This window comes from Topomyia yanbarensis, chromosome 3 (assembly GCF_030247195.1).
Source record: "Topomyia yanbarensis strain Yona2022 chromosome 3, ASM3024719v1, whole genome shotgun sequence".
Classification (NCBI taxonomy): Eukaryota; Metazoa; Arthropoda; class Insecta; order Diptera; family Culicidae; genus Topomyia; species Topomyia yanbarensis.
The window spans coordinates 134,018,257-134,030,623 of NC_080672.1; the positions used below are offsets into that span (position 1 = coordinate 134,018,257).

Consider the following 12,367-nt stretch of genomic DNA (forward strand, 5'->3'; position numbering starts at 1 on the left):
ATAGGATTTTCGGCTTTTGCGGTCTGATTAATCAGAACGGGTGATTTATACTGCCCGACGTTTCGGCCACTGGTTATGGCCTTTTTCAAGGGAAACTGTAATTTATTCACGGTTACAAATAACATATTTAAAAACGGAAATACAATTTGTTACTCACTACGTTATCGTTCTTCGTTTGAGCGTCGTTTGCCGACGATCGGAGGTTTTTTTTAAATAAGCTTCAAATATGCGGTTACTAAGCGATTGCATGAAAGTTAGTGGGTTGAAATTGAAATAAATTAATATTATTTTGCTAAACTTACTGGTGGGTAGAATTGTTCAGTTTTCCCATCAGTCTTTTTAACCACTGTGCACGACTCAAAGACACTTTAGAAGATGGTTGGGGCAATGTGAGATGGTAATGAGTGTGAGATCAATTTTGGCTGAGTACGTTTAGGAGTGGGCAGTGAGATGACGGCTTGTCTGTGTGTTGTCTCTGCAATCTGACGGATTTTGAGGCTTTGGCTGTGTTGAGTATTCCAGCGTAAGTAGCACTCAAGCCATCTACATCTCTGCGGTAGTTTACGGTGTTGGATGTGTTGGTAATATGACACATCTCCAATATTGGTAGAGCCGTAGTTTGATAGCTACGATCAATAATTTTTGTTTTGGTCAGATCGAAGTTATGTTGTTGCTGTATGATGTGATCAATGAGGGCTGTTTTTTCGCCTGAGTGTGTTGTTAGAATATTTGTCCTATCGAATCCTGTGCTGGATATTTTGTTGATGTTGGATTTGTGTCCATTGAGCCGTATTTTTAACGGGTTCTTTGTCATCCCAATATAAACCATTGGACATCCCTCACACGGAATGCTGTAGATGACCCGTGACTGTTGGAGCGGTGGTACAAGGTCTTTGGTTGATCGAAGCAGGCTGTTGGTGGATAGGAGAGATTTTTGTGCCAGTTTGATGGATGGATAGTCTTCTTTGAAAATCCTGATTATTGCAGGAGTGAGCTGTGGAATGTGAGGAAAAGACCTGTACATGATGTTGTTGCATGCTGGACTGGAACTAGTGGTGTGTGTTGAATGTTGGACTATGTTTGACAATGTATCTGGATCATCGTTGTGCGGGTTTTCGCTGGGTGTTATACTGGTGGGCGGCTTTGATGCATTGGAGTGTATTCGGTTTATCAGGCGGTTAATTAGAGCTGATGGATAATTATTTTGACGAAGATGCTGGAATAAGATGTGTTTTTGTTGTTCTATTGGTTTTTTGGTGGTAATTTGCGTAACTCGGTTGATGAAGTTTGCTGCTACGTTTATTTTCATTGGCAACGGGTGGAAGGAATGATAATTTAGAAGTCGTCCGGAAGATATAGGTTTTGAGTACCATTGTGTGGTGATTGTTTGGTTTGGTATAACAAGTGTGTCCAGGAAGGGTAACCGGTTATCTTTTTCTTGCTCCATTGTAAACTGCAAATGTGGGTTATAGCTGTTGAACGTTTTTAGTGTATTCGCTATTTGGTTTTTTGGCAGTGCGAGGATAAAATCGTCTACATATTTTTGCCTTTCTCATATAAGGAAAGGCTATGCAATCACTGTAAAAATCGACTTTTTAACCGAGGCCCGGAGGGCCGAGTGTCATACACCATTCGATTCAGTTCGTCGAGATCGGCAAATGTCTGTGTGTGTGTATGTGTGTGTGTCATTTAAACTCACACAATTTTCTCAGAGATGGCTGAACCGATTTTTGCAAACTTAGTTTAATCTGAAAGGTATAACGCTCCCATAAGCTGCTATTGAATTTTTAGTTGATCCGACTTCCGGTTCCGGAGTTACGGGTTGAAGAGTGCGGTCACACAGCAAATTCCCATATAAACTGGTACCACCACGATGTTCAAATGATGTAAAACATATCAAAATTGATGTAACATTACTCTAGTTTGCGGGTCTGGATCACTAATGATCAATCAAAGCAGCTTTGACCACATTGGCCACCTATGACGGTTCATGACGCCCCCGGGGAACCCGCCAAGTTCCTAAGCTAATATCACACTCATTCCCCAACGAATTCTCTACCAATTTTTACAAACTTGATTTCAAATGAAAGATACAGTAATACCATTGACTGCTGCTGAATTTCATTCGGTTCTGACTCTTGCTTCCGGAGTTACAGGGGTGTTAGTAAGGATACACTGGAATTTCCCATATAAATCGGTACAATCGTAATACCTCAGAGGCTAAAAACTATTGAAATTGTCACCAAATTACTTCTAATCGCAGATCTAGATCACTGATTGCCAATCAAACATTCTTTGAATATATTGTCCACTATCGACGATTCCGGAATTCCGGGCATATTCCACAATTAAAGTCACATCGGTTCATCGGTGATGACTGAACAGATTTTCTCAGTCACAAATGGAAGGCAAAATATGCAGCTGAGTATTGCGTCGCCGCCCCTCTCCCCCTTGCCCTTACACCTCCCTCCTTCATCACTCCCCTCCCCCACTCTACTAACCCCCCATTCCCTCCACTTTCAAACCCATTCCACCAACATTTCAAAATATAATCACATGAAGATAACATTGAACTCATGCTGATTAAGCTAATTAAATATTATTCTTTTGCCATTCTCATATAGAAAGGTTATGCAATTGCTCCAAAAACCGACTTTATAACCGAGGCCCGGAGGGCCGAGTCTCATATAACATTCGACTGAGTTCGCCGAAATCGCAAAATATCTGTGTGTATGTATGTGTGTATGTGTGTATGTATGTATGTATGTATGTATGTATGTATGTATGTATGTATGTATGTATGTATGTATGTATGTATGTATGTATGTATGTATGTATGTATGTATGTATGTATGTATGTATGTATGTATGTATGTATGTATGTATGTATGTATGTATGTATGTATGTATGTATGTATGTATGTATGTATGTATGTATGTATGTATGTATGTATGTATGTATGTATGTATGTATGTATGTATGTATGTATGTGTGTGTATGTGCGGATTTGTAACAAAATGTCCACATCGGTTTCTCGGAGATGGCTGAACCGATTTTTACAAACTAAGATTCAAATGAAAGGTATAATATTCCCATAGGTTGCTATTGAATTTCATTTTCAACCGACATCTTGTTCCGGATTACGAGTTGAAGAGTATGGTTACAAAACAAAATTTGTTGATTTGTCCACATTCTGAATTTGGAATTTTCTGAACCGATTTTGGCAAACTTGATTTTAAATGAAAGGTCCATCAGCTGCTGTTGAATTTTGTGTGGATCCGAGTTCTGGTTCCTGAATTACAGGGTGATACGTACGATCACGGAGCAAATCCCGATTCTAACGAATTCTGCGTGAATGTAAAAAGGTGAAATTTTTTCCAAAATGTAAACACAACTGTTGAATTTGTAGATCTAGGTCACCAACAGTCATTCAAAGTCTGTTTGGCCACACTGGACACCATCGATGGATTCGGAAGCATCCAAATTCAGAATAACGGTTATATGGGTTTCTCGAAAATGGATAGACCGATTTGATAAACTTAGTCTCAAATGAAAGGTGTTGCGTCCCCGGAAACTGACATTAAATTCCATCTCCATCCGACTTCCGGCTCCGGAGTTACGGGTTGTGGAGTGCGATTACATAGAAAACTCCGATTCAAACCGATACAGCGATGAATGCAAAAAGGTGCTCTTATATATACTTACCAAGTGTAATAAGAATGAAAGACATTTCCATAATGTTATATTGTACGAACCAGCTAATTAATCATAGTTTGGAGAAATTAGAAAGGCACAATTGCACCGCTAGGTGGATTAAAACAGGTTTTTTAGTATCGGAACTGCAAAACTAAGATTTTTCGTTACTGTGTTGGTTAAATTTTCCAGAGCCAACTCCGCTAGAATCGGCGATAATGGGCTGCCCATTGCGGTGCCAAAAGTCTGTTGGTAGTATTTGTTGCGGAAACGAAAATAGCTGCTATCGATGCAAAACTCTGTTATTTCCAAAAACAAATCAAGGTTAATGTCGGTATGATGTTTTATGTTGTCCCAATGCATAATGATATCATGGAGTACCAGTTCCTTCGGTATGTTGGTAAAAAGAGATACAACATCAAAGGAAACCAGTACATATTCTGGAGGTAAGGTGATCTGGTTGATGTCTTCTATGCTATATTTGCTGTGTATGCTATGTTTGAGAATAGTGGCAATCAGTTTTGACAGGTAATGTGCGGGGGCTGTTATTGTGGGTACTACAGGACGAAGCGGTAGGTCGGGTTTGTTGGCTTTTGGTTGGCCGTAAATCGATGGGCAGATGGCTGAGGTGATCTGTAGCTGGTTGGCAGTTCTCTTGTCGATTAGTTTGAAACTAAGTAATCTAGAGACCAACGTGTTGTTCTTTCGTTGGTTGGCTGTGGTTGGATCCTTGGGCAGCATTTGGTATGGTGGGCTATCCAGTAAATTAGTTTCCCTTGAAAAAGGCCATAACCAGTGGCCGAAACGTCGGGCAGTATAAATCACCCGTTCTGATTAATCAGACCGCAAAAGCCGAAAATCCTATAAATATTGAAGTTTTATGATGACGCCGTAATAATCGAAAGAGAAAATAAACAAAGAGAGGCTCTCATTTGTACTTAGGACCATTTGACATGTTTGTCGAGAATTGTCACCAACTTTCATTTTTCATCATGGAACAGCTAACTGAGTAAAATAAAAAGCTAAGCGAACTTGTTTTTTGCTTTAATTTTATTAGCATTACCTCAACCACAATTAAAGATCAACACCGCATGGTGCAACGTTCAAAGATCACGTCTTACTCGAATGACATTTTCCAACCACGAACACTACTCCAGCTTGAAATCAACCACCTCGTCTGTTTCAACGCCGATATCGTCCAAAAGGTGCTGTTTGCTTTTCGGATAACTCTCCATAATGCTGTCGATCATTTCGGTACAGATGCGCTTACGCTTGCGATAGGCCATCAAATACCGGTTGTACTTTTCCGCCAACGCATCCTTGCTTAACTCACCAGCACTCGAGAAAGCTTCCTGACCGTCGCCGTCGGTTTCATGTTCCTCCAACTGGCTCTGGTAGCATTGGATGCTCTCCTCCAAGGATTCGATTTCACGAAGAGCATCTTCGACCGACAACTTGGAGGACAATTCCAACAGCTCACCTTCCGCAGCCCGAATCTGTTTCTGCTTTTCAGTCAAGTCCTCGCGCACTTGGCTACAGCTGGAGTCCAGTTGGCGGATGATTTCATCGAGCTGGTTAATTGAAAGTGCATTAATTAAAATGGCTAGTACATATAGTGTGAGAGTCAGTAGTCTCGCGGGTTGATTTGTGGGATATTCTATCAGTAGCAGCGAGATAATATATGGGAAATGTTCAGAAGGTGGCTTTTCAATTAAAGCGATATTCGAAGTAGCTGGCGATCTTAATACGAGCGGGGTTATTGCTGTTAATGCCAGTTGACTTACTTGACACGGTACGGGACGATGTTCACCTTTAGCGATGAGATTAGACTCGAGCGATATGACGAACGAACGTAGGTCAGGTTATTAATGTGCGATACTTGTTAATTAGCAGCGCAGTGCATTTAATTAAAGTGGATGGAAATTATCCAACATCGTCTAATGTAATAACGATATAAGTGTAATTTAGTAACATTATTGACATTTTGAAAGAGCTAATAATTTTAAGATTTTTTCCATGTACAGATTTGACATGAATTAAATTACACAATTTTATTTACCGAGTTTGAAAGCTGGCTTACGTTCTGTTTAAAGAACTTTTTGGATTGGAGTCCAGGTGGACCATGACTATATTAAATTTAAAAATTTCGCATTGGTATAATGCTAGCCCAAAGTTCTCTGCTAACAGATGGATGAAATGCGTCAATGAAAATAAATTTAGTGCCACCTTAGACGTGTCAATTGCTATTGAAGTACCCGCAAAGTTCTACGCAAAACAACAACAAAACTGCTGGACCCCGACTCCATTTGTTCTACCAATTATATTCATTCCTAGACTGTCGTTCAAAAACAACAAACCGGTGTGTGTCACCTTATTTCAATACATACATCCCTAATGGGATCACAACTCACCTCCCGTCCGCCAACCGGATTGGACGACTGTTGCGCAATGCAGTAAATCTTTTGTTTGCCGTACACTTTTTCGATGATCTTGCCCCGACTGACCAGACTACCGAGCGCCCTGCGAATTGAATAACCACAGAGAAACGAAATGTAACAAAAACAAACTGCCTCATGGTCGTAATTCAGCTTCCAGCGCAACGAAACTCACCTCTGGACAGACGACTTTCCCAGGTCCTTGACCTTCTCCGAAATATCAGTCAGTGAAACAGGACGCTGTTGGTCGTCCAGTAGTTTCAAGATTGTGGCCTTTGTGGAAATTTCACCACCGGTGGACACAACTGATGCCGACGAGGATGACGCCATTCTGCGACTTGTGTGAGCGGAATCTGAGAAGTAAACAAACTTTAGATGAAGCGATATTCGAATAACAACACAATTTTGATAATGTTCGTGATTTGATACATCTGTACGAGGAAAAAAGTAATATGCCGATTGGAGATACCACGCACACATGTAACTTTCAGCGCACAGCTGACTTCTTTTCCAACAAGTGTTTTAATTAGTTCTCAAAAATAAAAAGGTGCTAATTTACCTGTGCGAAACACGGAAAAAAACTAGTTATTCGTTTGTGTTGATATGACTACCAGAGTAGAAACATGTTTTTTTTTTCATTTATCAAGATCATGCAAAAATCAGGGGTAGGCTGTGGTTCTCAAATCACATATATTTTGCGCGTACCCAACATCTCGCCTCGGTCCAGCACTTTGGACCCCGTTTTTTGGTTACTTCACCCCAAAAAGAGAATATAGGGTAAGCGGTTTCGCATGTCTCGTGTACTAGTCGTTGACATATTTATAAAGTTTATTATTTATTGATGTTTAACCGTGATATTGAGGTCCGGCCCAGCTGATGTTGGGTACGAATTACTTGCTACACTGCGTCCCCCTGGCGAAAACGTCGAGAGAGCGACGTTACTTTCTAAACAATAATTATTATGTTCTTTACTGAAACAGTTAACCTCACTTTTCTTGACAGTTCGCTTGTACTGTTTACATGGACTTTTGTGGAACGACTAGATTCGCTCGAAGCAAATCGTAAAGAATTTCTCTAAGTCCATGTAAACAGTACAAGCGAACTGTCAAAAATGAACATCGAGTTCAATTGTGACGTCAGCAAAAAGTATTCAATTAGGTTTTAAACCAACCGACATAGCCCCGCAAAATGAGCCGGATGAACTTCGTTTGACAATTCTCGGAGGTTTGTTTACATGGGAGTTACGTGAGTTCAAATGTGACAGATGAGCACCCATTGCACTCGTACTCACGCAATTGACAAAGTAAACAAACCATCGAGAATTGTCAAACATGAACTTCATTCATCATGAGTTCATTCGTGTCGTCATCATGTAGAACTCAATTATGAAAACGTAAATGAGACAACAGCCTACTACAAAGCATGCGTGTAGGTATATTTCATTCTTTCCTTCGCACACCCTTTTTCGCTTTGAGAATGAGAACACTATTGAATACTTTACGCTGACGTCACAAATGAACTGAGTGTTCATTTTTGACAGTTCGCTTGTACTGTTTACATGGACTTAGAAAAATTGTTTATCAAGTGAGAAAGTATCAAGAAAAGTGAGGTTAACTGTGCCCAGGGATGCCAACGGTACCGGCAAACTACATTTTTTCGGTATTTTTACATTTCACTAGCCGTACAGCGACGCATCTTTACAGCTCTTGCCAGAACGGTAGCCAAACCGAGTACATTTTCGCGTACAGCAGTAGAATACATTTTTGTTTTGCTGCTGTACTCCGACTGCTCGTGGTGAGAGTGTGGCGTAGTAAAGTTTGTTCTCTTGCTTTGTACACAGACCCGATAAGAGGGGGGGGGGGGGGGAAGGGGGGTCAGCCAGGGCAATTGCCCTGGGGCCCGGGTCGTATTTGGGGGCCCGCGTTTTTACCCGGTAGATGGCGAACACGTCCGGTATTCATAGAAGAGCAATAAAAATAGCAATAGTAATTTCTTTGTAATCATTCATCTCATCAAATTGTTATATGATAAAAGCGTAATAAAAATTTTATTTGATAACTAAGCGGTTTTAAGAAAATTGTCTACTTTGTGTACAAGTTAAAAAGGCGGGTTTTATTGCTTGAATCGACGGAATACACTACAAAATATTGAGGAGCCAATTCAAAGTATATTTGAAAAAAGCAATATAGCGTCAAACAGGAATGCGAGCGCACGGATAAACGCCTCCGTCCTCTTCTACGTTCGCTTATTTGCTGGTTGTGCCGGTTGTTGGCGTGGAGATACTGGGCGTGATTGTTGTTGAATGAATATTTGTTCCTGTCAGATCCATAGATATTGGTTTTGTAACCGTTTGTGGTTTGGCATAAGATAACGGTGTGCTGTTTAGGTTATTGCGGGTGGGCTTTTCTAGCTGCTTTTGCATAAAGTTTTCCGTGGTTCAGCGTCTTTTTGCAGACGTCGTGCATAGGAATCTTCCATGGGTCCATAACCAGTGTTGTCTGATGAAGCGTCCCATTTTCTGTTGATCCGCATAAAATGGTTACGTATGAAGGAGTTGGTTTGTACGGAAGCATTCTCACCACAAGAACAACGTTAAGGACACCCGGGAAAATGCGAAGTTTCAGCTGTTAAGGAAGCCACTTTTCTGTATCTTGTCGTTTTTGCCGTATGTCTATAGCGGAACGATTTTTAGTTTCTACTCTGGGCGAGATGAGAAGGTAGACTGACCTTAATTAACCGGTGACTAAGATGGTTAATTTTTGCATTTTTGTATTTTTATAGCACGTTCAAGTAATTTTCTCCCTAAAAATACATTGTTTTGAGATAGAACGGTGATTTTGGGCCTCACCAAAGATGCGTGTGATGTCTAGAAGAACCCAATTATAATGTTCGAAATAAAGAAATCAAATAAGTTCAGTTCTTCCAACAGCAGAAGTACTCGGTTGTCCACTGTACTCGCAGTTGTTTTATTTGCGTCTGAGTACTGCGTTTTGTGTCTATATTGTTTATATTCTCACAACTTACCAAAACCTCTCCTACGCTAGACATATCCTAATAATAAAACTTATGAAAATAGAAAATCTTTTTTATTTAATAATTTTAACGAAAATTTTGAGCTGCATCTGATACCTTCTCATTTTGTTTACAACAAAAGCTAAAAACTGCTCCGCCGCTACCAGCATATAAATCAATCCAGCCCGGGGACAACATGACAACCAGTGCAGTAAAATTTCATTTCATTCAATTGAAACTGAATGAACGCAGTCAATCAGTCGTCTACGGTAGCATTCATATTCATTTAACGCATCAGTTGCTGTTGATCTGAACCTTGGTTCATGGCACTTCACTCACCGTTGCTTTCAAATGAGTCGCAATTCATATTCAACCTTCTTCGTTTGATGCTCTCAAATGAATAGATCCGCTTTCAATTTGCCCAGTGAGTACCAGTCAAATGAGATCCGGGTAAAACTAAGAGAAGAAGAGACAACTGGCTTCGTATTTTTGGTTATCTTGCCTTTCTTGTGCCAGATGACAGATGAGTGTATACAGCTAGTGAGGTTGGCAGTGCAGCCAATTTATTTGTCATATTTAGATATGTTGCTATAATACACATAATAATGACCGTTTCATTAACACACATTTCATCAACATTTATCTGGTATTAATCAATCCAAAATTTTCATAACATACTACATATTTTTAGCAAATTTGGCCAGCATAACAGCCTATCCATCAGAATCAAATTTGCAACAAAAATATAATAGAGATGAACTTACTACCAAATAACGTTTTTCATTGCAACCAGTTCATATAAGCTAGATTACGAGATATTACTAGATTCATTATTTTTCGTCTGAAATCTGCGAATTTAAGAAATTTTGAAAAAAAAATATGATAGCCGCAGTATGCTACCATAATTGTACGAAGCTGTCAAATTGGGTCATTACCCTAGTAACAATTTAGGTTCTATGGCACTCTTGAAGCCCTTCATAAAACTTAGAATGCACTTGTAGTGTGCTATAAAACGAGAAATGCTACCTGGGTAAGCTATATATAGTTTTCCATTCCATTCGATAAATTTTAGGTCCAATATACATAATATAACGGTATTTCAAAAAAATTTCGTTGTAATACGTAAAAACGATTTTTTTTTGTTTTTTAAATAAATCCTTTGTAAACATAGACAACCATACATAGAAAAACTGCGGTTGTTTACATCTGGCCTATCAAGACAACACCCAAAAAAAAACTATATGCATTGGATAGCGTTTATGTCAAATAAAAGTAACCCTGCGGGAAAACCGGGAAATCATGTATTCATTTTTTCTGACAGGGCATCATTTGTCATGAAATTCGATATGTCAAATGCTTCTGATAGTGTCAAGACTGTCAACATATTTCTTTATTTTAAATTTAAATTTTATTTTCACGTTTCCTGAGTTGGAAAAAAACATGGTTGTGATCACAAAAATCAGTTTTATCGATGTATGTAATAAAAAAGATTTTTTTCTCATTTAATGACCCAATTCATTGCTGAAATCAAATATGTAATTCAGCTATTTTCTTTCCACCTCCACCAATATTTTCCTGTACACAATTCCGATGACATGGTAAACTTTGATGGTTACCGGAGACCGCCATCTTTGTTAACAAAATGGCCTAAATTTAAAAATTCAGATATTTTATAACTACTTTAAATGATACCCATGTTGATAGTTGCTTTCACTGTTTCTTGGTAACTAAAGGTTACCATCTTGGATTTCAAAATGGCCTCACTTCCTTTTAAATGGTATCCACGTTGCCCTCATTTCTGATTTTAAAATGAATGATGAATCTGTTATGCTGGCCAAATTTGCTAGAAACATGTAGTATGTGATAAAAATGTTTGATTGATTAATTCCAGATACATTTTGGCGAAATGTGAGTTAATAAAACGGTCATTATTATGTGTATTATTAACATATCTAAATATGACAAAGAATTTGGCTGCACTGCCAACCTTGCTAGCTGCATACACTCATCTGTCAACAATTATTCAGCAAGGTACAAGAAAGGCAAGAAAACTAAAAATACAGAAACAACTGCTCCAAGGTGAAGAGAAAGAAAGGTTAGGTACATTTGTCATTTTTCAGTGTATTTGGTTTTTACTTGTAAAATTAAGCATGGCTGCCGGGCCCCTGGACGAGTATCCCGATTCTTTGGCGTACGATGAAAAGAGAGAAAAGGCGGTTTCGCCTCGGATCTTCCGATTCAATTACTTAGGGACGCTTTTTATCCTGAAAGTACTAACAGACGTTAGTAATTTCTTTTTCATATCCTCCTGATTTATCTGCTACATCGAAAAAAATGACAACCTCACTCATACAGAGAAAAAATGTTCCTACCTGTATCCGTCTTGAGTTGCCTCGTCTTACCATATCCTTTACCCTGTATGTATTTATTACCTTGGTCAGAGTTATTTTCATATCAGTGAGTGTTCATTCATATTGATTTGTGAGTGGTTCATTGGAATGGCTCACTTCCATTAGCTGAGACCGTGCTAATGTGGGGTTGGTTTTCAATAGAAACTAAACAGGTAAAAACGTCAAATGACCAGAACCTGTTATTCAATTGACAGTGAACTCTGAGTGACTCAAACGAAGACGGCAGCAGAACTCAACTGATATAGTGGTGGTATGCTTACAGTGAAAGACTCGCAGTTTAACTTGAAACGAATATTTTCGTTTGAAATTGATATTTTACCGCACTGATGACAACTCCCATATATTGAACTCATAAGCAAATTTTGTGGTGATTTGGTGATGTCATGGCGGCTCGAATGGAGCAAAATTTGAAAAAGGCGCATCCCATATATTATTTTCCATATTTGTAAAAAATAAACAATTTAAGCATTTCTATCATCAAATTTATTTCGCTGTTCAAATTAGAAGCTGCTCTCATTCCGCTATACTTAAACAGAAACATAGATTCCATTTTGAATTTTCAAAATCCAAAATAAAATAAATTCGATTTTCGGAAATACAAGCAGATGACTTTCACAATCAATCCAATTCCCGAAAATCCTCCGGATCGAATCAATATTTCCCCAAGCATGCCTCCGGTAAATGCCGTTCCGTTAGGTTTCTATCACACTGGAGTAAATTTCCAGAATAATTCTGAAGGGATCCGTACCAAAACCATCGCAATATCTGCCGGACAGAAAAATTGCAAAAGTCGAGCAAAACTCGAACTCGAAAAA

General features: G+C 39.0%; 2 protein-coding genes across 4 annotated transcripts in view; one reads left to right on the forward strand and one right to left on the reverse strand.

The window, feature by feature from the left end:
* The window catches only part of LOC131692460 (A disintegrin and metalloproteinase with thrombospondin motifs like), a 571,945-nt gene that overhangs the window by 432,690 nt on the left and 126,888 nt on the right, over window positions 1-12,367 (forward strand). The gene's annotated exons all lie outside the window — the stretch shown is intronic.
* LOC131692461 (homologous-pairing protein 2 homolog) lies at window positions 4,747-6,543 on the reverse strand. The gene is made up of 3 exons (XM_058979520.1): window positions 6,305-6,543; window positions 6,106-6,214; window positions 4,747-5,265 (listed from the first exon to the last, which is right to left on the reverse strand). The coding sequence occupies exons 1-3, from the start codon at window positions 6,457-6,459 to the stop codon at window positions 4,843-4,845; spliced, it is 687 nt and encodes a 228-aa protein (XP_058835503.1). The 5' UTR covers window positions 6,460-6,543; the 3' UTR covers window positions 4,747-4,842.

What these genes read in the sequence shown, in the direction of transcription:
- LOC131692461 (XM_058979520.1), bottom strand. Translation starts at nt 6,459, where the DNA reads ATGGCGTCATCCTCGTCGGCATCAGTTGTGTCCACCGGTGGTGAAATT. An exon ending in GGAAAGTCGTCTGTCCAGAG is followed by an intron (nt 6,215 to 6,304) that starts GTGAGTTTCGTT and finishes TTCAATTCGCAG; the next exon opens with GGCGCTCGGTAGTCTGGTCA. An exon ending in ATCCGGTTGGCGGACGGGAG is followed by an intron (nt 5,266 to 6,105) that starts GTGAGTTGTGAT and finishes TCAATTAACCAG; the next exon opens with CTCGATGAAATCATCCGCCA.